The 26,496-nt window shown below is 54.5% G+C and overlaps 3 protein-coding genes and 5 non-coding genes across 10 annotated transcripts; 2 read left to right on the top strand and 6 right to left on the bottom strand.

Moving 5' to 3' along the window:
- The first annotated feature begins 588 nt into the window (after positions 1 to 588).
- LOC146760934 (uncharacterized) lies at positions 589 to 2,615 on the top strand. The gene is made up of 4 exons (XM_085546021.1): positions 589 to 667; positions 1,650 to 1,947; positions 2,109 to 2,238; positions 2,380 to 2,615. The coding sequence occupies exons 2-4, from the start codon at positions 1,728 to 1,730 to the stop codon at positions 2,393 to 2,395; spliced, it is 366 nt and encodes a 121-aa protein (XP_085402147.1). The 5' UTR covers positions 589 to 667; positions 1,650 to 1,727; the 3' UTR covers positions 2,396 to 2,615.
- A 567-nt stretch (positions 2,616 to 3,182) lies between these two features.
- MPP1 (MAGUK p55 scaffold protein 1) lies at positions 3,183 to 17,641 on the top strand. 2 transcript variants are annotated; one of them, XM_015860080.3, is made up of 12 exons: positions 3,183 to 3,409; positions 7,673 to 7,816; positions 8,033 to 8,111; positions 8,995 to 9,080; positions 9,579 to 9,647; positions 11,805 to 12,001; positions 12,390 to 12,496; positions 13,075 to 13,155; positions 13,590 to 13,670; positions 14,133 to 14,335; positions 14,602 to 14,676; positions 16,351 to 17,641. In XM_015860080.3, exons 1-12 carry the CDS (start codon positions 3,302 to 3,304, stop codon positions 16,525 to 16,527), a joined length of 1,407 nt encoding a protein of 468 aa, XP_015715566.1. In that variant the 5' UTR covers positions 3,183 to 3,301; the 3' UTR covers positions 16,528 to 17,641. The 2 variants fall into 2 exon arrangements, with proteins under 2 accessions (XP_015715566.1, XP_085402146.1); XM_085546020.1 differs by lacking the exons at positions 7,673 to 7,816; positions 8,033 to 8,111; positions 8,995 to 9,080; positions 9,579 to 9,647.
- Positions 17,642 to 17,923: 282 nt separating this feature from the next.
- Positions 17,924 to 26,430, bottom strand: DKC1 (dyskerin pseudouridine synthase 1). Of its 2 annotated transcripts, none has more exons than XM_015860079.3 (15): positions 26,388 to 26,430; positions 26,192 to 26,253; positions 25,904 to 25,990; positions 25,567 to 25,658; positions 25,130 to 25,314; positions 24,615 to 24,679; positions 23,910 to 24,036; positions 23,448 to 23,578; positions 22,604 to 22,747; positions 22,221 to 22,341; positions 21,392 to 21,510; positions 20,755 to 20,858; positions 20,235 to 20,301; positions 19,445 to 19,624; positions 17,924 to 19,226 (listed from the first exon to the last, which is right to left on the bottom strand). In XM_015860079.3, exons 1-15 carry the CDS (start codon positions 26,401 to 26,403, stop codon positions 19,155 to 19,157), a joined length of 1,572 nt encoding a protein of 523 aa, XP_015715565.1. In that variant the 5' UTR covers positions 26,404 to 26,430; the 3' UTR covers positions 17,924 to 19,154. The 2 variants fall into 2 exon arrangements, with proteins under 2 accessions (XP_015715565.1, XP_085402145.1); XM_085546019.1 differs by having other exon boundaries at positions 19,466 to 19,624.
- Positions 21,239 to 21,314, bottom strand: LOC116653433 (small nucleolar RNA SNORD83). The gene has a single exon (XR_004307260.1). It is a non-coding gene; the product is annotated as a small nucleolar RNA SNORD83 (small nucleolar RNA).
- LOC116653439 (small nucleolar RNA SNORD17) lies at positions 21,790 to 22,035 on the bottom strand. Its single transcript, XR_004307266.1, has one exon. It is a non-coding gene; the product is annotated as a small nucleolar RNA SNORD17 (small nucleolar RNA).
- Positions 23,149 to 23,282, bottom strand: LOC116653437 (small nucleolar RNA SNORA36 family). The gene has a single exon (XR_004307264.1). It is a non-coding gene; the product is annotated as a small nucleolar RNA SNORA36 family (small nucleolar RNA).
- On the bottom strand, positions 23,656 to 23,731 carry LOC116653434 (small nucleolar RNA SNORD83). The gene has a single exon (XR_004307261.1). It is a non-coding gene; the product is annotated as a small nucleolar RNA SNORD83 (small nucleolar RNA).
- LOC116653440 (small nucleolar RNA SNORD17) lies at positions 24,261 to 24,506 on the bottom strand. The gene has a single exon (XR_004307267.2). It is a non-coding gene; the product is annotated as a small nucleolar RNA SNORD17 (small nucleolar RNA).
- Positions 26,431 to 26,496: the final 66 nt, after the last annotated feature.

Genomic DNA, 26,496 nt, shown 5'->3' with positions numbered 1-26,496 from the left:
AGCACTGGGCTTTGGCCCTCAGTTCGCTTAATCTCCTTCCTGGGCTGTGCTGACATGGCTAGATGCCACCCTGGGGCATTTTGGGGCTGGCTGCAGCAATGTTCTCCTTGTTTCTGAGTGGAAGAGCTCTGTTGGTGGCTTTGGTTGGACACTGTCCATGCCAGTATGCCCAGCACTGGGAAACACAGGAAGGTCCTGGCGAGTGGTGCCAGCTGGAAAGCTGTTCTCACACCCCTCAGTGCTCTGTCCCCAGCACTGAATCCATTCCTGGAGGCCCCAGCAGGGCCTTTGCCTGTTTCTTGTCCTCTCTGCAGCTTTATTTCAGGAGGAGATGCCCACAAAGCCTGAGCCCCAGTAGGACTCAGCTCCTTGCAGCATCACAGGGCAACAGCAGCGCTCCTCTTCACAGGGCTGTGTGGGCTGCAGCACCCTTCCCACGCTCCACAGCCCTATGGATACTTCTCCCCCTCCTTATTACCTGCTGGTAGACATCTCCCGTCCCAGCAGTGCTCACAATGGCCCCACCATGGGGGAGTTCATGAGTTTTCTGTTGGTGCGAACCTTCTGGAATGGTCCAGAGCATTGTGGGGCAGGTGGTGACCATGGCTTCATGGTTGCCTACCTCTCTGCAGTGCCAGCAGTGTCGTGCCCGTCCTCCTCCTGTGCTGTGAGTGCTGGGGGAGGGAGGGAGCCAGGATGTCCCCAAACCCACACCCAGAGGAGATCAGAAACTGAGGCTTTGATGGAAGCGGTGCTGAAAACCCCACGCATCCTCCTCATGCATCGCTGTACAAGGAGCCTTTCCTGTGGCCCTGGCAATGATTACATTACAGCCCCAGATAGGAGGTGCAATTACCCTTTGGCTTAATTGCATTCTGACAGTAAGCAGGCACATATGGGAACAGGCACTGCCTGGTGTGAGCAGGACTGGAGGGAGGAGCTGGGACCATAAGCTTCTCGACAGGGAGCATCCCCACCAGGGGACCTGGTTAGAGGTCTTCCCTTCAGCACAGTGTTCTGTATGATGGGAATATGATCCCTGGCCCCTACCAGTGGGTCTCAGCCTCCCACCTCCAGCAACAAGCTGCTCCTCACAGATGTCAGGTAACACAGGATTAGGTCAGAAGAAATGCTGCCCACACCACGACCTTCTCTGGATCACTTTTCAAAGAGGAAACAGCTGAAGCTTCTGTGGGCAACCAAGCAGCCTTTGCCAGGCAGCCCTCAGGATGTTCTCCAGCCGCCCAGCACACAGTGAGAACACTGGGATGGGGCCGCAGGGAGCTGTGTCAGAGCCTGCCAAGCTCTGGCATCCATTACTGGAAGTGTCTCTTGACATTTATCTTGTGGGGAATGGAGACCAGATGCCATTTCCTCCTGGCGCGACGCAGCTCTCAGCTGCACTGTAGCTTTCCCCAACCCACAGATGTTATTTTGCAGAGGAAGGGCTGGAGCAGCACTAAGTGCTATGCCCTGTCCCATGTGTCCTGCAGATGCCTCCTGGCCAGCTGAGAAGGGCTTGGGGCAGGGCAGTCCCAGCAGAGCCCTCCAACCTGCTGGGCACATGTATGGGTGCTGCATGCCATCAGGGCACTTCTCGAGGCCCTCAGCCTCGTTTGTTGTTTCCTCATAGTGCTCTGATTTTACAGGCCTCCTCCCAGGGAGCCCTGCAGACAAAAACCAACCCCAGGGCCTGACTGAAAGTCACCGCTAGGCTGCGTGAGGCCATGGTCCTGCGAGCTGCCTTATTCCTCATCGCCATGCTGACTGCCTTGTTCTGCCAACATGACTCCAAGCCCAAGATCGCCTCCCTGCTGGGAGGGGTGATACAGAGGAAGAAGCTGGAACAGCACCAGGGGATATACTTGGATGACATGTGGGTCACGAAGGTCACGAAGGTCCCTCTTGATGCACAGGAGGGAATAGGCTCCAGCCAGGTGATCCTGCGTAAGTACACAGCAGTGCTTCATGCAGCAGCTCTGCACAGCAGCATGGGGGAAGAAGGGCCTGACCCTGCTTCAAAAGATGCTCAAATCCAGGGAAAAAAATGCATTGGTATCACTGGTGTTTCTCTGCTCCCTTCCTCACAAAGACACGTCTCTTCTCAGGCACCCGTCGGTCCTGGCTGGTGGACTACCTGGGTGACACGTGGTCTCACTTCTATGAGAACTTCCCCATCGCTGTCCTGTACGTCTTCCCCATCACTGTGCTGCTCCTGCTGCTGCTCTGCTGCCTCACGTACGTGTGTGCACGTTGCACACCCCCCGCTGCTCCCATTCTAAAGGAGCTGTGTTTGCTGGGTTGCAGCTCTGCAGTGCCCACTGTCCCAGCACAAGGCAGCAGGGAGGAGGTGCACCCTGTGCTCTTTGTGTTTTGTAGGGTAGCAATGGATTGAGGTGAGCTGGGGAGCTCTGAGAGAGGCAGAGTGGCTATGCTGGAAGAAATTCTGGTGCCTTGATGGAGCACAGCTCCAAGAAGCCTCCAAAACTCCAGGGACCCCGAAGCGGTGTGGAAGGGCCTGGAGCAGAACCACCTTTCTCTTCCTTTCAGATGATTTTCAGGATTCTCTCAGATGGAATTTCACACCCCCAAAATGAAGTTCAGACTTCACTTGAGGCTCTGCTGTCTGAGTTATAGCCAGAACGCGAGAGGTTCAGTGGGCTTCATAGCGAGTTGTATGGCGAGGGGTGGGAGGGAGGTTGGTGGTGCAGCTGGGATGGCAGCAGTGTTTGATGCTTTGTTAGGGTGTCATCATTGTATCACTGAATCACAGAACTGTAGGGGCTGGATCTCTAGAGCTCATTGAGTCCAACCCCCCCTGCAAAGCAGGCTAATGCACCCCAGGACCCCATCGGCCCTCTTGGCCAGCAGGGCACACGAACCACACGTTATGTATGTGGTAGGAGGAGCAGGGGGAAGGTGTAATTGTTAAGTACAGGAGGCAAAGGACAGCACCGCGCTTTTGGGTGACCCCCTGTTTGGTAAGCTGATAACGAGTCACCCGGGGCAGAACCCACAGCCCAGCGCCTCTCGGGGCGGCCAAGCAGGTCAGACCAGCAGCCCCAACGCCCCCGCGCTGTGGGCGGCCCATTCCCAATCCCGGCCTGCCGCCGCGGCCCTGCACGGCCCCGTTGCCCCGCCCGTGGCGGCGCCTCCAGCCCGTGCTCGTCCCGCCCCGTGCCGGGCGGAGCGTGCGGCACCCGGGGCGCTGCTGGAGCCGGACTGGTGCGGCGGGGCCGGGCCGCTCTGCTGGAGCCAACGGAACCGGCTGCGGCTGCTGGCGGCGCGCTGGGCCGGGGGGATGACGCTCAAATCGGGCCGCGGAGGCGGCGGTGGAAGCGGCAGCATGAGGACAGCGCTGTCCGACCTCTACCTGGAGCACCTGCTGCAGAACCGGGCCAAGCCCGAGGTGAGCCCCGAGCGCACGGGGAACACGACGAGGCCACGCGTCCCCCCGGTCGGCACCGATGCCGCGGAGAGCCCGGCCTGCCCGGGAACCGGCTGAGCGGGGCTGGGGGCGGGGAGCGAGCTCAGCATCCTGCCCGTGAGCTTGTTTTGCTGCGAAGTTGTATCTGGTCTGAGCTGGGAGCGGGAGGGGTCCGGGAGTGCGGCAGAAACACCGGGCCGGGCAGCACGGGGTCATTCCCCGCTGCTGTCAGCTGGGGTGAAGGGAGGAGGGCAGAGCAGCAGCCCGTGGCTGAGCCGTACTGTCTGCCGGGGGAAGGGGTTTCCTTGCTGCCTCTGAGGGAGATTCCCACCAAGCAGTGCTGCTTTCAGCCCATCAGGGCATCCAAGGGATGTTTGTCCGGTCTGGCCTGCGCTGGTGGTTTGTTTGCGTGCTTTTTATGGCTCAGCGCTGGCAGAGTGCTGCAAAAAATAAATAGAAGAAGCATTTGGAGCAAGCGCTGCTGAGAGGAGCTCTGCATCCATCCCTGTGCATGCCTGGAGCAGGGATACATCAATCCCCCAAGCAGTGCGGTGTGGAGAGCACAGGAGCTGGCCTGCAGCTGCCCACTACCACGATACCCCTGTTCCAGTTGGGGTATAGGGGAAGGTGACCAGCTGGGGTTTGCATGGGAGCTGTTAGGAGGTGATGTGTAGGGCTGGCATCCAGCTGGGTTGCGTGTCTGTGTGTGTGTGCTGATTCCTGGTGGCAGGGACGTGGCAGCAGTTCTCAGGGCTCTGGGTCAGGCTGGCTGCTTCTCAGCTCAAATCATACAGAGGTTCCTCTTCCTGCTGCTCTCGATACAGCAGGGATCCCAAACCCTCATGACTGGAAGGCAGAGTCATGGCTAGAAAACAAGCAGAAGTGCAGGAGGCTGCAGCCCTCTTCCCTTCAGCCACGTGCCTGCCTGGCTTTTCTTTATCTATTAATGGCAAATAGAGATTTGACAGGGAGATGTGGGCTTTGCACCCAGCGGTGCTGCTGGCTTGCAGGGTGACCTTGGGCATGGCACCTAATCTGCTGTGACTCAGTTCTCCAGCTGTAAAATGGGCAGCGGGTCTGTTGGTTGGAAGGAAGGCCCTGCTCAGAGCTGGGGGTGCAGAGGGGACGGCGTGTGACCCCATGGCAGCATCACATGGCATCAAACCTCTGCCATTTCCAGCTGTGGTCCCTCTTCTGAAATGACCGTGGGTGAAAATAGCGGTTGGGAGCTGAGCAAAACTCCTCCTGGGTTTGACCAAAATAAATGATGGGGGTGTAGGGCTGGCTTCGGCTCTTTAATTCATGAATGCAGTTTGTGCTGTTCCGGGCTGTGTGGCTGCAGGGAAAACGCCACGTAGAAGGTAGGGAATGGAGTGGCTGTGCTGCTTCTCAAAGCCCCATCCATTTCCTGACTGTCCCTCGGAGGTGGCAGGTTTCATTAACACATCTGGAGGGCTGCATTGGCCTTCCATGTTAGGAGAGCTGTGTCTCAGCAAAACTGATGGGGCTGCTTGGGAACGTGGCCCTTCTCTATCACAGCACTCAGTGAGCTGCAGTGAGGGCAGCATCTTCTGCCCCCCCCCAGCCACTTGTGTTCTTCCTGCTCCTCCGTTCCCCATCCCCTGTGACCTGTTGATGTAGCTGTGCCTTTTCCTAGTTTCAGTAGCATAATTTTGTTTGATTTAAGTGTTTGTTTTCTTTTTAAAATGGATGGTTTTACTGGAATAGGTCTTGAGTGAGGTCTGCTCCAGGCTGACCTGAAAGGGCAGCAGCCTCAAACCAGAATGAATTACTACTAAATGACCACATGCCCACTGCTCCTCGCGTTTTTTATTTGCTAGTCTGCTTTTGTTTGTTGCTGTGTTTTTTAGGCACCCCAGTGCATGCGTTTGCTGCTCAGTGGTAATGCTCTCAGGTAGGTCGAGAAGCTGCTGAGCCAGCGCCAAGCAGAGCAGATCCAGGTTGAGCCACTCCAGGGCAGGGACGTGCCCAAGGCTCGTGTCCTGGCCTTGCCTGCACACCCACAGTGATTATGCCCAGATGAGAGGTGATGGTGCTGGAAGGAGCTGGAGTTTTGCTGTTTGCCATAGCTGGGGCTGCTCTGCCCTCCTGCCTCTCTCTGTGCTGCTGTGCTTTGAAGGCCCAACCAGCAAACCTTTCTGCATGTGCTCTCCATGTGCTCTTCATGAGACCACCTGATACCGACATCCCCTGGTGAGGAGAGCAAGGAGAGCCCAGGAGGCAAGCCTCCAAGTGTGCCCTTTGCACCAGGGTGCTGCTTCCCTGAAGTGCTGCTTCACCCTCCTCTAAATGAGGGTTAATGTTTGATTTCCAACCTTCTGACCCAAGTCATTCCATGGTTCCCCCAGCGGTGTGCAGCCCAGCCCAGCAGCAGGAGCAACCCAGGAGGGTGACACTGACCCTGCCCAGGGTTCTCATCAAGGGTTGCTTCCCTCTCACCTCATTCCCTGCTGGCACGCATGGCCCTGAGGCCTGGTGTCCTCTCCTCACCCTTGTGCCTCTTGCAGAAGAGGAAGATGGTGGGCTGTGACTTCATGGCTGTGGAGCCAGTGGCTGTGCCTCCCTGCACCTCTGTGCTGAGCCCAAGGCTGTGTGGAGCTGCAGTTAGCTTCGTTGCTGGCTCCTGGCAGCATGCACAGATGCTTCCTGTGGAGCAGTGAGTAAGTAGCAGGGGCTGGCCTGTGTCCAGCATGGCTGCAAAGCCTCCAGAGGTCACAGGCTGAGCAGGCCAGGAGCGTGACTGCTTCTGGGAGAGTTCATGGAAGGCAGCACAGGCAGACAGCTGGTGTGCACTGAATGTGAGCTGTGCATCTCCCACCTCCTGTACCCCTCTGGGCAGTGCTGGGACTGTCACGTGCCACCCTGACCCTACCTATGAGCCAGGTGTGCCTCCATACCTGCCCAGCAGCAACTCGGTGCAGTCACTTCGGGGATGGAGGGGCTGTGCCCAGGGTCCCTGGAGGACCCTTCTGGGTCAGAGCTGCCATTGAGTGGCCGGGGGCTGTCTGTGGCGATAAGGCTTGCTCTCCAGGGCAACCAGGGTGACACTGGTGCTGTGTCAGCGTCGAGGGCTGGGTGTTTTCTCCAGCTCTCAGCAAAATGCAAAGGTCAGGGCTGGGAGGCTCAGCAGGGATGGGAACTCCCAGCCGTGGAGCAGACTCTGCCATGTCCTGGGTCAGCAGGCTTTGCTGAGCCTGGGGTTTGAGGCTGGGGATTGTGTGGTGTAATGCTTTCCCAAGGCACGAAGGAGATAAGTGTGATCTGTGCTGACTCAGATCACCTCAGAGGCACTTTGGCCTCGAGCAGGGCTGGAGGAGTTTGTTCACTTCCTCCTCCTTGCACCCACTCACCAAGAGCAAAGAGCTGAGAGCACCAGCAGGACTGGATCCTGCCTGATAGCGGCTCACCTCACTGGGGCTGGCAAGATGTGAGCTCTTTTGCCCTGTGAGCCACTGGCGCTGCTCTGGGCTGTGATTCAGCCTCCTCCTGCTCCGTGGTTAAGCCATTGGCAGCCAGATATAGTGTGTGATGTTGCCTTTTTGCCCTGAGGAGGAGGCTGTTGGGCTCTGTCAGAAGTAGCTTAAAAGTATGGAAGTGTATCACACATCCTTGCTGGTGCTGCACTGCGCACACAGCTCCCTCTTCCCTTGTCCCTTTCTGCCAATGCCTGTCCTGGTACAGCCACAGGCCCTGTCACCCCTGGCCCATGGGGACGTGGCTCTGCACTGTGCTGGTTGCCCATTGACCTAGAAGAAGAAAAGCAGAGATTGCAAACTGAGCAAGAGTGGAGCCTGATCACTGAACACTGTCCCTGTTCCTTGGGGGTGAGTCCCATACTGCTCTGTTGGCTCTGAAGCTGTCCTGGGCTGTGTGCTCTGCAATGAGCTGGTGTTGGGCTGAGTGCTGCTGTGACACTCAGCAGTTTTTGGGACCTGCTGCTGCAGAAGATGACCAGCTGCGGACTCCTGACTTCTGGCACCTGTAGCTTTCCCAGTCTTTTCTTGCCTCCTGTATTTCCCAAGCTGGAAAACTACTGATCAAGCCCACATACGCATCTTCAGTGGCGAAGCTTTTGTGCTCTTGTCTGTCCTTGCTCTCGCTGTCCTCTCTTCCAGTACATGGGTCTCTGCTCTCCATGCTGTGCCTGGAATGCTAACACTGCCAAGTGGCTCAGCCCTACACAGGTGGAGCCCCTAAACCCCACTCTCTGTTTTGCCCTGACAGGCCATTACTCAGGCCCCGAATGCTATGACTGAGGACATTTACACCAATGGCTCTGCCACCCTGGGCAGCCCTTCCCACAGCAATGGCCGTGAGGTGCGGAAGATCCGCCTGGTCCAGTTTGAGAAAGTGACAGAGGAGCCCATGGTGAGAGCTGGCAAGATCCCCAAGGCTGGTGGCATCGAGGGGGGTGGAGGGCAGGTAGAGCTGCGCCAATGGGTTGGCCCTGGGGGAGGCAGGAGATTGCTGGAGCATCGGCCATGGGAAGAGGGTGCTGGATGCAGCCTGGGATCTAGAGTGAGCCCCGTCAGCGGGTGATGCCGTGTGCCAAGAGGAGCAGTCATGGATTTTCCTGTCTTCCAGGGAATCACGCTGAAGCTCAATGATAAGCAGAGCTGTATGGTGGCCAGGATCTTCCACGGGGGCATGATACACAGACAAGGTAACAAGCCAGCTTTTCCCTATGACGTGGGCGTCTGTGTCCTTTCCTCCACCAGGAATATGTCAGGAACTCAGGACTCATCTCTCTGCATGGCTGGCATGTTAATGCACTGGAGGCTTTAGGGAGAAATGAAGGGTTGGGGGCAGGGCTCTCCCAAAAAGGAACCTGAGACCCATCTGTCTCCGTCCTGTGATGGGGTGACTGTAACTGGAGAAGGACCATGCCCCAGAGACTGTGGGGGAAACTCTTCCTGTTCCTAAAGTGCATAGATGGGGCAGGCTTGCAGTGGATTGGCTCTGCAAACCAAACCAAAGGGCCAAAAGAAATTAATAGGTGCCATTTTGTGATTATGGTTCTTGCCAAGGGAGCGCTGAATGAGATGTTCTGTGCTTAGAAGAAGAGACCCATTTTCCAGCCTTGGGTCCAAATGGGAAGTCTCAGCTTACCAATGCCAAAATAACCCAGGAGCTGTTCCAGTAATGCTGCTGGAGTCTGATTTATAGCAGTATATCTGAGGCTGCAGTCTGGCTGGATATATTAACTGAAAACACACAAAGTCAAGAATGCCTTGTGTTCAAGGGCTCTGAAAGGAGACAGTCGTTTGGCTTCAGGTGAACCTTGGGACTGGATTTGAATAACTCTGGAACAAGTGATATGACCAGTGTAGATAACCTGATGACCTTCAGAGTGGATGAAGTGTGTGTGTGGGGTGGTGGGTGCAGAATTCATTCCCTTTGTGCCTCAGGGTTAGGTGATGTGTGCAGCTCCACAAGTGCTGCTCAAGCTAGGCATCATGGTGACTGGGTTATAGCTTGCTCTGGGTGTCAGGAGTGAGTGGCTTTTGTCCAGTCCTGCATTTTCATGTTTCTCCCATTACTGACAGGCTCCCTTCACGTGGGTGATGAGATCATAGAAATCAATGGGCAGAGTGTGAGCAACCACTCAGTTGACCAGCTGCAGAAGATGCTGGTAGGTATTTGTATTCGGCAGGACTGTTCCCAAGGAATGACCCCTTTGCCTGCAGACATGCATGTTGGCTGGGCATTAACTCCCTCCTATACACCAGAGCCAACATCACTGCATGTGGCAGGAGCTGGGGCTGCCATCCTGGGGTGCTGTACTATGGCTCAGCCCCTCCACACAGTGTCTTGTCTTTGCCTCCTGAGAAGGACAGTTGACCCTGGAGTCCCCACTGAGTTTCCAGATGTGCTCATTGTTATAGAATATGTAGGATTTGTGAAGAAGGAGCAAGGGTCCAGCACAGAGAGAAAGCTGAAGGGAAACATTTCCATCATGCTGTCCAAATGGGCCTGCCCTGTCAAGCTCCTTGCTGGGGCTGCTGGGCTGGAGATGGTTTATTCTGGTGATGCTTGGCAGTGCCTTGCTCTGTGCACAGGCTGCTGCTGTTGGGCTGCATCCAGGTCTACGTCCTCCAACTCTTCTTTCTCCCCTTCCTTTGTTCACTAGAAAGAAACCCAGGGGATGGTCTCAATAAAAGTCATTCCCAACCAGCAAAGCCGCCTCCCTGCTCTCCAGGTAAGTGCAGCTTCCAGACCCGTGGCTGTGGGGCTGGGTGGGACCAGAGCAAACCACGGGGGTTGGTGCTGGTCTGGTTGTCCTCTTCCCTTCACTGAGCTGTTGAAGGAGGAAGAGACCTGGCCTGTGCAAATGAGCAGATGTATAAACCAGATGTGTGTGTAGAAGCATGCGTCAGAGGTACATGTGTGCAGTGTTTGGTAATGCAAAAGCAGCTGTGTGTGTGCATCGGGAAGCACAAGAGCCTCCTGTTCCCTGTGAGCACTGCCATGACAGAGCTGTGCAGCCATTTCTCTTCTACAGGGTGATGGCAGAGCCCCTAGGTGCAGCACAGGGCACATGCCCACACCATCACTGATGCTTAGTGCCTCAGCTGCAGGGTGAATGATTTAGCTCTGTCTGCTGTCAGCACGTTGGTAGGAACCGTTAGCAGTGAGCAAGTGGGAGGAAGGAAGTGGTGGGGGAGAGGAAGAGAGCTTCTGCTGCCACTGCATGGGAAGGGCTGACACACTGTGGCAGGGGTGACATGTTCAGATGGGTGCACTTGGCTGGTTTTGTCTTTGGAGCTCTGCTTTGGCTGAAGTGCTCAGGATAGCAGGGAAGGCTGGGATGATGTCAGGTATACTGACCTGCTCCAGGTGCAGGAGCGGAGCCCAGCATGGCCCCTCCATTGAGGACAGACAATTTACAGCAAGTAAAAACTGCCTCTTAGCCCTTGCTGTCTTTGTTCCTGCTCAGCCAACCTTGCATGTGTTTGTGTATTAAGTGCTGGCCCTATCTACCCTCCCTGTTGGCCAGGCCAGCTCAGCACCTGGGGAGAACTTACCTCTGACCAAAAGAACATGGCTGCTGGCTCACCTGCACCTGCTCCGGGTTCAGAGAAGGACACGGGGACAAACCCTTGCCCAGCAACAACTGCTGTACTCCCTTTCATTGCATCCGGGCTCCCAGGAAGCACAGGTCATATTGTGCCTGTGTCTCTGCTTGTTGCAATCCCCTGCTGGGAGCAAAGTAACTCCTGGTTTTGTTTCTTCTCCTCTGTCCCCACGCGCATCTTAATTTCACAGTGTGACAGGTAGGATGGGGCAGATCCCAGCACCACGATGCCATGGGTAAACAGCTCCAGCTGGCCACACAGCTCGGCAGCTGGCAATTTGAGGCCAGCCACAGACCTCCTGGGGCAATTCTGTTTGGAAGGATCCTAATAAGAAGCACTGAGTGCTCCGGTCTCTTAGGGTCACTTCCAGCTGCAGGCTTTTGACTATAAACAGTAGCACTCCTTGTGCTGGATCCTGCTGGGTATTTCAACTTCCAGCCCCAGAAATGGGGTTGGCAGGCGTTTGGCAAATAGTCTGCACTGGGAGCTGACCCGGGGCAGTGTCTGAAGGTAACTCTTGTTGGTGGGGTCTTTCCAAATGAGGAGTGACCTGGCTATGTCTAGCCAGGGGCACCAGGGCTGAAGGAGAGGGCTCCAGGCAGGTGCCTGGGCAGTACTTGCTGCATGTCCCTCATGTGCTTGTGTTGACGACTATCTTCCTGGCACTGGAGAGCGCTTTCAGAACAAGCGTCAGTCTTGAGCAGGTGGCTGGATGGATCCTGGAAGGACATTCCATTTTTGTTGTTTTCCTTGAGAGGTCTCATGGCACAGTGTGATCCATGTGCTCTGCTTTTCTGGCAGCAAAAGAGAACCATGTTCGTGTCCTGTTGGCCCCGTGCGTCTGGCAGATCACAGCAGCATTGCTGGAGGAACGTACTGTGGGGAAATTGTTTTGATATGGTCTAAGGACAGCATGGTCTGTCCTACCTGGGGAGGACCTGAGCGCAGATGTGTGTGCTGTACCTTCCTCCCAGGGAGAGGTGGTACTGAAGAGCCAGGACAGTCTCAGGCAGGGATAGATGTGACACGGTGCTTTGGGCTAGCAGAAGGCCCTGTGCCATGCAGGGCTGCCCTGCTTGCTCCTGGCTGCTCACTGCAGAACCCAGGCCTGCCAAGGGGCTACACAGACAGAGATTGAGCACCAGCTGCAGGGCACGTGGTCCTGCAGAGAGGCAGCAGTTCTTTCACCAGCTCCTATTGCTGAGCTGGTGCTGGGAGATGCAGCATGGAGTCAGGAACTGGATATGGCCATACTGATCCCAGCCCTTTCTCTCTTTCAGATGTTCATGAGGGCACAATTTGACTATGACCCCAGGAAAGACAACCTCATCCCCTGCAAGGAAGCAGGGCTGAAGTTCCAGACAGGTGACGTGATTCAGATCATCAACAAGGATGACAGCAACTGGTGGCAGGGCCGTGTGGAAGGCTCCAGTACCGAGTCAGCAGGACTCATCCCTTCCCCTGAACTGCAGGAGTGGTAAGTCCCTTTGCAGGAAATCCCAGTCTGGGCATAAGATGCCACATGTCCATCTCATGGCTTTGGTGCACGGAGGTCCTGTGTCATGCATGGCAAGCATTAGGTGCGTTCTGACAGGATCTGAGCTGTCTCACCATGACTGCCATGACCCATCACAGCCCTGCATAAGGATGTGGTTGCTGGGTTTGGCTGGAAGTGCTGGATCTGGGGCTCAGTGACCATGCTGGGTAGTACCAGTGCCACTGCTGGGGAAGGAGGCACGCCTCACCTCATCTGCTCCAGGATGAGTCTTTGCTTGTCCCAGCAGTCACCCCACTGCATGTGTGAGGGATGATCCCTCTGCTCCCCAGGGCCCCCAAACACAGTGGGTGTTATTCTCTCTTGGCAGGCGTGTGGCGAGTGTCACCCAATCCAGTCAGAGCGAAGCCCAGAGCTGCAGCCCCTTTGGGAAGAAAAAGAAGTACAAAGATAAATACCTAGCCAAGCACAGCTCAAGTAAGTGCAAGCAGGGTGCTGGGCCCCCAAACCCTGCAGGCTGCCAAATGCGGGGCAGGAGCTGGCCCTGCACAGCCAGCAGCGTCGCTTTTGGGGCACGTGCTTGTCATCTGCTTGCTTAAACCCCGTGCTAAGCAGTGCTTGGCCTGCTCCAGGACAGCAAAGGCAGTGGCCTGAGGACGTGCTGGCTCCTAGCCCAACCTACAGCTCCGACCGATAGCAAACAAGGCCGTAAATCAGAGAGATAAATAAAGCTTCCCCAGCAACAAGCTCTCTGCAACTTCCCACTGCCTCCCCACCCGGCCCCAGGGTCCTACTGCCCTGAGCAGAAACAGAGTGAGAAAACATCTAACTCCTTTAGAGGCTGCTAGTCCAGCCTCTCAGCACCACACATATGCCATGTACTGGTTGCTGCTGGGGCTGGTGCTCTTTCCCAAGCCAGACAAGCAGAGGAAAACCCACAGCCCATCTTGACTGCTCCCTAGATTTTGCTGAAGGATCTGGCTTTGCTCCAGCATGCACAGTCCTATCCTGTAGCTGAGACAGCTCTAATTACTCTTATTTCTCCTTCACTGCAGTTTTTGACCAGCTGGATGTAGTTTCATACGAGGAGGTGGTGAGGCTGCCTGCCTTCAAGAGGAAGACACTGGTGCTCATAGGTAGGTCCTGCCCCTGTCCTGCACGTGGTAGGGGCTGTGGGGAACCAGGGCTGAGACAGCACTGCCCTTTGAAAGCTGGTAAGCACTGGGGAGCATTTCTTCTACCTGCAGCGATTGCCCGGAAGGGTGATATCTGCCACGTGGCACTGTGCATGTGGTCTGGCACCTGCACTCTAGTGCTGAGGAGTAATTTCAGGAGAGTTTCTGCTCTTGAATGTCTTTATGGTCTGTGCAGCTGCACCAAAGCCAGCACTCCCATGCTGAGGGTGCAATTTCTGGTGGAGTTGCTGGTCTAAGCAGCCCAGCCTGCAGGCACCTGTGAGTGCACTTAGGGCAGGGAGACCCTCCTCCAGGGCTGGAAAACACCACAGAGGGTTGCACCTTCTCTTGGACACTCCTCAGCCCAGCTCATGTCCACCCCTCTTTCCCTGTAGGGGCCAGTGGAGTGGGTCGCAGCCACATCAAGAATGCTCTGCTCAGCAACAACCCCGAGAAGTTTATGTACCCTCCACCATGTAAGTAACCACAACCGGGTGAGGGCATGCAGCACTACCCCTGTACATTTCCTCACCTCCTCTTCAAGTCACCAGGTGGGATGGGAGGTGGGGAGATGTTCTTTGAGCACCATGAAGCTTTGGTGTCACAGGGCACCAGACAAAGCCCTGCAGGGTCTTCCTTCCTCCTACTCCACGTGCTGAACTTAGTCAGAGATGACTGGGCTGCTGCTGCTCACATTGCAGACATCCTGTCCCCATCCCAGTGCAGCACCTTGCAACTCTCCTCACACTGGCCACGTTGCCTACTTGTCCTGTTTAGGATGGAGTTCCAATGGGGTTGATGAGGTACATAGGTCTTCTGTGCTCTTCTTTGCTCTAGCCCCATGCTCACAAAGGGTCCATAAAACCCCAGTTTGGCTCCCTGACCTCCTGGAGGTCAGCACCTGGCTGAGGGCATCGTGCATTTTTCTCCCTCTGCAGACACCACGCGCCCCCAGAAGAAGAATGAGGTGGATGGGAAGGACTACTACTTTGTTTCCACTGAGGAGATGACCCGGGACATCTCAGCCAATGAGTTCCTGGAGTTTGGGAGCTACCAGGGAAACATGTTTGGCACCAAGTTTGAAACAGTGCACAAGATCCACCAGCAGGACAAAGTCGCTATTTTAGACATTGAACCTCAGGTATGAAGCAGGGAAGTGGTGGGCAGAATGGGGACTGCTGCAGGCTGGACAACCCTTGTGTGGGCTGTGACCATCCCCACACACCTGCCCTTCCCCAAGCTGTACCGTTGCCCTTACATTGCCTTCCTACCCCCAAGCTCAGGGGTCCACAGCCCCTTCAGCCCACTGTTGCACCACAGGCACCAGTGAATCTTGGCTGGGGGAAGTAGGGGCAGCCGCCCGCCAGCTTGCCATGTTCTGATGACTGCACTCTGCTCTCTCTCCAGACCCTGAAGATTGTCCGCACGGCAGAACTCTCCCCATTCATAGTCTTCATTGCCCCAACAGACAAGGCAGAGGAGGTGGGTTGGCGCAGTGGTGGCTGCAGCTGTCCAGCATGGGGCAGGGAGTGGTGAGGAGCCCACGGGGGACAAAGCCTTGTAGCAGCCCAGGGCTCTCTTCCTAGCTCTGTAGAGAGAATCAGCTTCTTCTTGTTCAAACTGGTTTCAGTGGTCCAGGAGAGCAGCGGAACTATATCAGCCCAGACCCAAGAAACAGGACTTGGGGATTCCTGCAGCCTCAGGCTCTCTACTGTAGGGAGATCCCAGCAAACACCATCCCTGGAGGAGCACAATCAGTCCCAAACATGTAGCTGGGTGCACAGCCCAGCACCAAGGGCTGTCTCTAGCTGCAGCAGTGCTGCAGAGCAGGAACACATACCCTGCCATCAGCTATGCAAATGGGACACACAAACAGCAGAGCGTTTCATTCTTTAGCTCCTGTAGATGCTCATCCCTCCGAAATTAGGATGAAGCAGCACTAATGCTGCAGTTAGCTCACACAGCACAGAGCACAAAGCTCTTGGCTGCATCCTGTTTCCCAGAGACAGAGCAGTTCTGCCTCTGCTATACCACCTCCACCAGGAGAAGAGGGGAGAGAAGGCAGACCCCCAGAGCCGTGCTCCTCCTGGATGCCAAGCCAGCCAAGGCATTCTCTGCAAGCTGGGCTGGCTCAAGCCAGTAGCTGGGGGCTTCATAATGTTTACAGTACAGACAGCAGCTGGTACAAGGTCTATCTGCGTAGCATCATGAAGCTGGTTGGAGACACATCAATATGTGGAGTGTAGTAAAGCCAGATGGAGCAGGTAGGGAGGTTCTGGGCAGAAAGGCGAGCATGGCAGCCCTCTCCTCTAATCTGTGCCCCATCAACAACTGCCTCCAGTCCCAGAACATTAACTCCTGCCGCAGTGGGCAGGGCCAGCCCTGCTGCTGCACACACTATATATAGCAAGCTGCTGCAGCTCAGGTAACTGCTCACTGGAGGGGACACAGCAGTGCCAAAATGTGACTTAGCAGAGCTCACATGACCCAGGCAAACTGCTTAGTGCTCTCCTTCTTCCACCCTGCTGACAGCTGCTGAGCAACACCCAGCAGCACTGCGGTGAGCACATCCCCCCTAGGTGCAGGACCTGTAAGCAGTTCAAGCTCCATGAGGGAGATTCCTGGAACTGGGTCTGGACTGCCTGCATTGTGCTTCCAGGGTGACCCTACTAGCTGCAGAGGTGTACAGGAGACAAGGAGCAGGCAGCTTTGCTGTGCCACGCTGAACATTCCCTACTTTTGGGCCTCTTCTGGTTTCTGGTTGCAAACCAGTGGAGAGGGATCTTTCTGCAGGGATCCTACCTTCAGCCCAGCCTCAGGCCATGCAGTAGCAATGAGCAGCCTGCTGTGAGGTAGATCTTGAGGAGCTGCCATAAGATATTTGAAGGTAGAATAGAAGGCCAAACAATCCTGACCTCACTAGCAGGTAACCCAATGCTCCCAGCTTTGCATCAGTCCAGCAAAAATCCACCTTAACTCCCATGTTGCTGCATGACAGCTCTCCTGGCCTGTTAGATGAGATGGGGCTATTCTGTATTCTGGTACTTGGTAGCAGCTGAAGCTGTTCTGGGGATGGGACAGAGCAGTCCTGCTGGGATGGGCTGTGAAATCACCCTCCTCCTCGGCTTTCTGAACACTTTCTCTCTTTTCTTGCAGTCGGAGGCTTTGCAGCAGCTCCGCAAGGATTCAGAGAGCATCCGGAGCCGATACGCACACTACTTTGACCTCTCGATAGTCAACAATGGAGTGGAGGAAAGCCTCAAGCTGCTGGAGGAAGCCTTTGAGCAGGCCTGCAGCTCCCCACAGTGGGTGCCTGTCTCCTGGGTTTACTGAGGGCATCCAGCCCCCACTGCTTCCCATCGACCCATCCTGCAGCTGCGGGGAGCAGAGAAACCTCCTCAGCTTCCCCTGATCTACACCCAGCCCAACACAGCTCCCTTCCTCTGCTGCTCCATGGACACAGTCTCAATTGGTCAACACTCACAGGGTCTTCAGAATGCCCCTGCCGGGGAACGCAGGACAGAGGCTGCCCAGTGACATACGGTGCTAAGTGAGAGGTAGCAGCAGAGCCCAGGGCATCCCAGCACAGCCCCCACCTTGCCTGCTGAGGCAAGCACAATCCTCCTGCAGCACCCAGCCCATCTTATTCTCTGCACCAGCCCTGGGGAAGCGGTACAGCAGCTGCCTGCCAGGCAGAGGTCTCCTGCCTCTGCAAGAGCATATGTGGCACCAAACACCTCGAATGCCTGGCAGGTATCTGTGAGGCTTCTCAGAGCACAGCAGAGCTCCCGAGCCCAAGAGCTTCCTCTCACAAACAAGGGGGAGCAGAAAAGGTGAACGTGGGTTTGACAGGAGCACAGAGCACACCATCCCAACACACGGCTCGTGCCTGCGTTCTTAGGTTCAGGTTTTCTGATCCACCCTGTGAAAATTCTCACCGTGCAGCTTGGATTGTTACCAGCTGGCCAGAAAAACTCTGCAGCAGCTGAGCAAGACCTATGGACCAAACCTCCGAGGGACAGTTCGATAGGTAGAGTAGATCCAACCACAAGCATCTGTTGCATGCAGTACAAACTGTGTCTCCTTCAGTGATCATCCAGGCATGTTTCCTAGAGTCCAGGCTGTCCCACACACCCTATGCTAACATGAAACAAAGGAGTTCCTTAAGCTGGAATGTAGTGACACGCAAACTCCACCACGACCGCATCCAGGGAGCATCATTGTGGCTCCTGGGCAAACCATAACCATTGTAGGTGCAAGAATGTTGTGTGTGTTCAGCACTTGGCTGGGGGAAGGGGTTTAAACAAGTCTTGTGCAAGTTTTAGGTTTGTTTTTTTTTTTCTTTTTAAAAGAAGCCAAAAATAAAGTCTGTTGATGTGCAATAGGGACCTTTGTTCTGATCCACTGCAGGGAAACAGCGAGCAGCAATAAACACGTGCTGAAATGAGTTGCCAACGAGTGCTGTGTTACCTCAGGCTGCTCCCACCTCCCTGAGCTCAAGGCAGCAAGGTAAGGCTGAGGGAGCACAGAGCTCTCCAGGACAAGTAAAGCAGTAAAGCAGTTGGGCTTGCAGGCACGTCCCACTGGGTTTTACCCCCAGGCACCTCTACTGAGTGCTCAATGTACCCACAGCCTGTGCACACTTACTGCCTGCCCTCCCCCTGAGCAGCCCAAGTGGTCTGAGAACTGTTCCCTGCTTGAGGAGTCAGGTAAGCAAGAAAGTCACCCATTCAAAAATAGGGCTTTTATTATTAATTTTCTTTAATATAAAAAAAAAGTGAATAAAAATTAACTTCTTTTCAACCCAGGTTCTGACAGCCGTTGGTTGCTGTCCGCACTGACTGCATCTCTAGCATTGAAGGGAAAAGTCACATTTAAGACTAAAGCAATTGAGGAGGCTAAGACAAACGTTACAGGATCTCTGCAGGGAGAGAGCTCAGAACAAAGCAGCCAGGGTCCTTCCCTACTAAAAGAAGCTAAAATCCTGGCACTGTTCCTGACTCAATGATCTCTAGAGGTCCCTTCCAACCCCTAAAATTCTGTGATTCTGCCCCTGCTGAGCACAACTCCCTTAACACTCAGTGCCCCTGTGCATAGCTGCCAAGCCTGCATTCACAAGCCCTGTAATAAGCCCAGCTCTGCAGCTCCTGCAGCTGCACCCCCCACCTAACGCCTCCTGAGCATATTAGATACCAAAAACCAGCAGAGGCAGCTGAGAGGGCTGCAGCCCCGTTCCAATAACTGGACTGGAGCCAGCACTGGCAACATGACTGGGACACACTGGGTCTGGGATCAGCACACAGCTAACAAGCAGGTCCCCACACTAAAAAGCACAAAGCAGGAATTTCATGTTCTAATCCTTTTATGATGGAGTTGAAAAGAGGTACCAAAGAATGGACATCTGCGTCAACTAGCTGAGGGTCAGGCCAACTATATGGCCAGGTTAAAACCAACCAGAGCCCCCAAATAACCGATTCAGCTGTCTCCAGAGGAGCCAAACCCTTCCAGATGGCCATGGCAAGGCCAGTCCCTCCAGACACAAGCACATTCTGTAACTGTCGGGTAACAGTTTTGACACTGGAAGAGAAGGAAGAGGCAGGAGAGAAAAGGGAAAGTGTTGTTTCTCCCTTTCACGGTGAAAACAAACCCCAAAGAGCAAGGAGCTGCATCTTCCCTGAAGATACCACTTCAACTGGCATCAAGGTGTCCAGCTTCACAGAGCAATTCAGTGCAGGGCCAGTCGGGCACCACACTCCTCTGGCTACCCTTAAAACAGGATGAGGAGGGGTGCTGGAGCAGGGCACATCCTGGGCAAACAACTTCTCACTCATATGCACAGCAGAAAAGAAACTTGGAATTTGCTGGCCCCTCAGCTGCACGGGCAGTCCTCTTTTCCTCAAGGTCTCAGACTTCTCCCTCCCTAACGATGAGGTTTGCCTGCTTTGGACAGATCCAGCTGCTTACTCTGAACTCTCTTCTACCTCCTTCTGTTTCTTTTTCTTCTTCTTCTTCTTGGTGCTGCTTTCACTGATCTGCAAAGAGGATCGAGAGTTCAGGAATTAATCCAAAAGGCATCACTCACTGCTCATCTCAGGATGACAATGCAGCCCACATGAAGTCTAACACAGCACTCTCAGTAAAACTCTTTCACCTCCCATTGTTTCACACACAGCCCCAGGTGTCCAAACATCACACACGCTTATCCCAAGTGCCCAACAGACAGCAACTCTTCCCAATGCTTGAACCATACCATGGCAGCACTGTCACATGCCACTTCTATTTGTTCTTCCCCACTCTCAGCCGCTTCTTTGGCTTTCTTTTCTTTCTTCTTCTTCTTCTTCTCCTTTTTGCTCAGCTCCTCTGGTGGTGGAGTGGCTGGGGATGGTGGGGGGCTCTCAGCCTCATTTTCACTCTCTGACTCTCGCTTCCTCTGTTAGGAAAACACATTGTCAGACCATTTTCCAAAGGAACTCAAGTGTTGGAAAAGCTGTTTGCAAGCCTTTCACAACTGCTTTTTCCCCCGACTTCTTAGTAAGCAACACTTCAAACATGAGTGTGAACCACAGACTGCCAGAAATCCCTTCCATCATACAGCAGAGGGATTCCTTCCTGCCAGAATTACACCCCAACTTCTTAGTGCTCCCTGTACCCCAAATCCTCCTATTCAAAACACTGCTGCACTACCTGCAAGCCTTTATTTATATCCTTACATCAGTGCAGAACTCCTAACTCAGGGAGCTCCATATGCAGTATTTGCTTGGACTCCTTAGATGAACCAGATGTACTCCAGAAACGTTCTCTGGCACAATGACCTGGCACTGTAGCTCCATCCAGTGTATTTCTTTGGATGCTGCAGCTTTTACAGTACTCCTCATTCCCACTTACTGTGCTGCACTATTCACAGACAGAGACCAAAAGGACAGAGCAGTGGGAGCACTCTCAGCTCTCACACAGACAGGTTCTACCATAAAAGTAAGCCCAAGATCCAAAGCAGCCTTCATAGCCCAGACAACCTTAAACCAGAGAGCAGCAATACTCACTTTTGGAGCCCGTTCCACCTCTGACACAGCCTGGGGAACTTTAGCTACCTCTTTCTTGGACGGCTCTCTAAAAGAGAAGAGACATCGAGCTGAGTGGGACTGCTGCTGCCTTCCACCAGTACAAAGCCCCCTCCCCCTCACAAGGGTTCCCTAACCCACACAGACATTGGGTAGGGGGGCTAAATGTGGGGATGACTTGCAGACTGCACCAGTGCCAGCTGGACAGGACAACAGCAAAGCCTCCCCTCTTTCATTTAGCAGACTGACTAACTCCAGAGCCACAGGAACAGGCTACAGAGGGATAACCGTCTGCTCAGGGCCTTTCACTCCAGCCTGGCACACCACCAGCATATTCCCTCTGACTCTGAGGAACACAGCTAAACACCAAGGGTTCAGATAGCAAATTCACCTTGGACCAGGTCAGACATGCTAAGCACAAAAGGCAGTGCCCAGAACAGTGCTCACTGCATGCAGCCCATCACTGCACCCACCACTCTGAAGCTGCATACCCTGTACCCACCTGTAATCCACGTATTCCTTCTTCCAGGAATCTGGTGTGCACTCGTTGGGCTTCCCGTGTTTGTCCAGCAGGCCCTTCTGGATCATCATCTTCTTTTGACTGGCCTGAGAGCAAAGGACAGAAGGTCAGACCACAGCTTCATGAAGAAGAAGCCATCCCTTGGGCTTCGGCCACCCACCCTAAGGAATAACCCAGGACAAAGCCAAGGCAACAACTGCACTGCCACTGGCTTAACCATTCTGAGAACCTTCTGACAGCTCACAGGAAACACCCACTGCCCTGCAGCCTACAAGTCTCAGACAAGGAACAGGCAGGGGGTACCCCACCTGTAATCAATGGCTATTTGTATGAGAACAGCAGCAGACAGCTACGTATCACTGAACTCTTGAACTCACTGATCCTTGGCCATCATTTTTCCTCCACCTTAATGACCAACCACATTTCAGCTGAAGCACTGCAACTGCACAGCTCCCTGACCCTCCAGAGCCATCAGCATGGGGTGATAGATGAAGGTCATCTTTGCACAGGGTGCTAATGCCAACCAGTTGACATCATTTGGCTCTTGAGCACAGACCTGAAGTGCCTGCAGCCCCATAACTGGGCACCCACCAACACCACTGAGTTCCCAGCTGCTCACCTTGGGACCGAGGCCCCATTTGCGGGGATATGTGTCTCTCTCCATGATTACTCTCTTGATCTTTGCTACCACGCCATGGTCGCAGGTAGAAATGACAGCAGTAGTCATCAAGGCAATGGCTGCAGAAACAAGCAGGGAGCTTACCAACACATCACAACAGCAAAACTGTGAGAGTACAGATGCAAGAGTATGCTGGGTTCAGGCTGCTCCTCCTCTGGCAGCACAAAGGAAAGACAAAACGCCATATCCCCCTGAAAACCTCACTGGAGGAAAGCTTTGCACTCAAGCTTCAGAAAGATGCCGATCTCAAAGGCTGAGCTGATATGACCACATCAGTCTGAAAACACTCCCACAGCTGCCAGTGAGGCACAGCTGGGATTTCTATCAGGTGGCAGCATGTAATCAGATGTCATCCCTCGTCTCAGTGAGGACAGAGCCCCCCGGAGAGGGGCCCTGACCCTGCCTGCACCGCTTTGCTCCTGCAGGCAGCCAGCCACACACCACAGCAGCCCCCAGCAGGACGCTGGGACACTGCAGGGTCTCTGGAGGTTGCACGGCACCCAGACCCTAGAACAGGAATCGGGTGCTGCAGGAGGGCAGTGCCAGCGCACTCAGAGAATGGATAAACTTCTTCATCACCTCACACACAGCACACCTGAGTTCTATGCAACTGAAACACTGAGGAACACCTCGTACTTTGCTGTATAATAGCTTTTAGGGAAGCACTACTTCAACCTCCCCATGCACTGGGTCTCTTCTAATATAACTTCACCAGAAAGTAGTTTGTTATTTCTGCATAGGTGGGCACAGGAATAAGCCAGCTTCATACCTAGGCAGATAGCTTCTCCTTTGGTGGTGATGACTACGATCTCTTGATTAAGCTCAATACCATCTTCATACCTCAGGACACCAGGCAACATGATCTTGGCTCCATAGCAAATGGCATTAACCTAAAGAGGAAGGGAACAGCAAGGCCTGTAAGCAACTGGAGGACAAAATGAGTGCAAGAAGTACCTCTAATTTTGCCTTCCCATTCTCATTACTGTTATTAACAATAACACTAACATGTTTCTAGCTGACTACCAATACCAGGTCCTACACAGCACATGACATGACAGTGCTGTGCACCACGAGGACCCTGATCCCTCATTTATGAGCTGCATAAGACAGGACACAACCACTGCATCGAGCAGCCCTAACTCAGGAACTCACCGCACTGTCTTTCATGACGAGCCTCTTGTGTGAGGTGAGCAGCTTCTCCAGGGGCAGGATGACACGCCGCAGGTAGCTGTCATCCTTGTTGTTGTCATACTGCCACTGTGCATCCAGCACGTCATGCATGGTCACCATGTTGTCCTGCAAAGATACAGCCCCTATGAACTCAGAGCAGCCACCAGCTCGAAACACGCACAAGACACAGCTGAAGCCTAATGGCAGATAGCGTGCTGGAAGGGGGAGAAAATTGGTGCCCAATTCAGAAACATCTATAAAATCTCCATAGAAAAGGCAAGAACAAGCATGTCCTGCTGGCAGCTCGAGGGCAGTCTCATCTCTGCTGCTTCAGGCTTCTACCTGCCCAACATCACACTGCACTGGGATCAAGTGTGCAAACTCTGTCTATGTAAAACACTTTTCAAGTGGGACCAAGCTTAAATGCGCCCTTTGCTAAGGCACACTATTCCCTGCACTGCACCCTGACAACAAGTGATCACACTGCTGAGCAAGCAGCTCGTGTGCCCAAACTCCAGACACGTGTAGGTTGTAGGCTGAGAAACACAGGTGGCATAAGACAAACTTTCAGTCACCAGGGTGCACTTCCCAGTCATTTCTGTCCCAAAGTTTAATTACCAGAACAGGGACAAGACCCTGAACTGAACTCAACACTTTGGTTCTAGGTTGCCTATGGCAAGTGCCACGACTGCCAGGTGTATTCACAGCACTTCCCAGTCACTGTGCACCTACACCCATCCCCAGCACCAAAGAAGAAAGACCATTTTGGGGAACTCCTGCAACCTCCCAGTTTCTAGTTACACTCCCAATCAAATCACCCCCCTACCATCTCTCCCAGGATGCCCGACCGCACTCTCCGGAGCTCCTGCATTTGGCCCCCAACACCGAGCAGCAAACCAAGGTGGACACAAAGTGTTCGGATGTACGTTCCTGCTTCACAGCTCACCCAGAAGATACCTGAAACACAAGAGAGAATTGATATGTACAGCTACCAATGAGCCACATCTAGAGGCTCCACATCCAGCCCCTCACAGAGCCATCAGCATGGGGTGATAGATGAAGGTCATCTTTGCACTGAGTGCTAATGCCATCTAGCTGACATCATTTGGCTCTTCAGTGAAGGGTGCAAAACTAACAAAGCAGGTGAGATTTGTTTCTCAGTGTAAATAACGCACAAAGCATTTACTGCTCGGTGGGTGCAAGGATCTGTATCTCAGCACACCTGCAAAGAATGGGAAACAGCACACGAACTGGGAGAGTAACCAAAGGCAGGAAAGGTGTATTTTACCCAGTCTTCTCTCAGGATCGTACTCCACCAGCTTGCTCTCATAGATGGTCCGGACTCTCAGCTGTCGCTTAACAGCAGCGATGAGGGGCGGTCGCTGGAAGAGTGCTCCTGTCAGGGTTTCTATGGCCTGAAGGTAGAAGCAAATGAAATAACACCTTAAGCTGGGCCATTAGTACAGCTGACACCTGAGCACCTCAGGGTCTCCAGGAATTGAAGACCTCTGTGAGTGACAGGCTCATCACCACGTGGTTATCTCGTATTTAAGAAAGCTGGTGTGAACCACTGATGTGGTCAAAACGCTCCCACAGCTGCCAGTGAGGCACAGTTGGGATTTCCATCAGGTGGCAGCATGCAATCAGATGTCATCCCTCGTCTCAGTGAGGACAGAGCCCCCCAGAGAGGGGCCCTGACCCTGCCTGCACCGCTTTGCTCCTGCAGGCAGCCAGCCACACACCACAGCAGCCCCCAGCAGGACGCTGGGACACTGCAGGGTCTCTGGAGGCTGCACGGCACCCAGACCCTAGAACAGGAATCGGGTGCTGCAGGAGGGCAGTGCCAGCGCACTCAGAGAATGGATAAACTTCATCATCACCTCACACACAGCACACCTGAGCTCTGCTCCTACCCGCTCATCTCCCACAGAAGCTGAACTCTTTGCACAGAGTACCAGTGTGGCCAACAGTCCAACAGTGTGCTGAGACTTACCCTGGCAAGCTGAGCCTCACTTTCAATTGCATTGTGCAGCCGAACAATTCCCACATACTCTTTGCCTGAAAGAACGACAAGAGCAGTCAGGAGCGGCCACTTGCATTTAATGTTGACCTCAAGTCATGCACTGCCATACAAACAGCTCTCCTAGGAGGTGCACACCACTCAGACATTATTCTCCCCCCAAACCAATCTTAGCTGCATGTTTATTTCTTCGCTGTGTTTTATTCTTTGGGATTTACACACTTGTGCCTCAAGTTGAGTTTGCACGTAAAACCTGTCTTTCAGACCTGTTTTCACTGACCTAAAAGAGCACAAGCCCCAGAGAAGCAATCAGAAAAACCACCTGAGACAGCACGGATGTGCCCTCGATGGCTGGAAGCAAGATGGATAAGCAATCCTTGAGCTCAAGGCACTGAAGGCTTAGGGCAAGAATGAATATCTCCTTGCCTCCACAAGAGCTCTGCATCTCCTCAACCACTTTGACCACAGTCTGGTGGCAATGAACCTACCTGCACTCTGCTGAGACTTAACGAGTCGTGTCGCTCTCTCAATGCACACAATGAGGCATCCGGTCACTTTAGGGTCCAGGGTGCCACTGTGCCCTGTCTTCTCTACTCTAAGGATGCGCCGGATCCACGCCACCACCTCATGGGAGGATGGATTGGAAGGCTTGTCCAGATTGATGAAGCCAGACCTATAGTGTGAGATGACAGGTTAGGAGCTACACGTCGGGGCCAACAACAGCAATGTGAAAAACAGGATGAGGTTTGTCATGGTAACACAGAAACGTTTCTGAATAAACAGCTGGACAGGAGCTGAGCCACAGAGCTGCTCCACCAAGCACACGTGGAGCTGTGCTCACACATGCTGTGATTAAACACTGCTCTCCATTCTGCTACCATAGCTCAGCGTGTAGCATATGTAATCAGTGGGTTGTTCTGCTCACCGTATATAGTCAGAGATCTCCCTCTTCAAGGGATTAGCACCGGACGGGAGGGGTGTGTAGTGTGTCGTCAGCACGTTGAGCTTGTCAAAGTTCTACAAAAGCAAAGCAAAGAAGTTAAGTATCAGGAGATGGAGGTGAGCCTGAGGATAACAGCATAACACTGTGCAGTGCTGCTGGTTGCACAGGGGGGGCTTTGCATTCAGGTTTATGAGGCAAAACGACTGTAACAGCACAGCCGTGGGGCAGGAAAAGGAGCAGCACAAATAAACCCCATCACGGAGCAGGAACACGAACCACATCCAAAGGCGGGGAGCCACCGCCCGGCTGTGCTCGGTACCTTCAGCAGCAGCGGCCATTGGGACGTGTCCAGCTGCGCCACGCGGGACTCGGGCTTGATGAGGAACTCCTCGGTGTGCTGGATGTCCTGCGGGGCACAACGGGGCGTCAGGGGGCACAACGGGGGGATACAACGGGGGGATACAGCGAAGGGTCGGAGGCACCACGCGGTAGCGCTCACCCCACCCGCCCCTCCCCCCCCGCTCCCCGCCGTGCGGACACGTGGATCCCACGGTGGATCCGTCCCACGGTGGATCCGTCCCACGGTGGCTCCCCCCGCCGCCCTCACCGCCACATCCTCGTCGGGCAGCGATCGCTTGTCCTTCTTCCGCCGCTTCTTCACGGCAGAACCTACGGGAGAGGCACACTCAGCGGCCCGCGGGACCGACGAGGCGCCATCCGGCCCGGCCCGGCCCGGCCCCCCCCGTCCCGCAGGACACGGCGGGCTCCTCCCGCCCCGCGCCCCGCCCCGTCCCGCCGCTCACCGTCCCCGTCCGCCATGACCGCACCGCGTGCTGCCGCCGCGCCGAGAGCGGAAAGACCACCCCTTCCCGACAGCCCCCGCGGCGCCACGTGACGCCGGGTGGGCGGGGC

The sequence above is a fragment of the Coturnix japonica genome, chromosome 4 (genome assembly GCF_054131305.1).
Source record: "Coturnix japonica strain WE chromosome 4, WE-NBRP24, whole genome shotgun sequence".
NCBI lineage: Eukaryota > Metazoa > Chordata > Aves > Galliformes > Phasianidae > Coturnix > Coturnix japonica.
The sequence above is the reverse complement of the archived record's forward strand: the minus strand, read 5'-3'. Positions and strand labels throughout refer to the sequence as shown.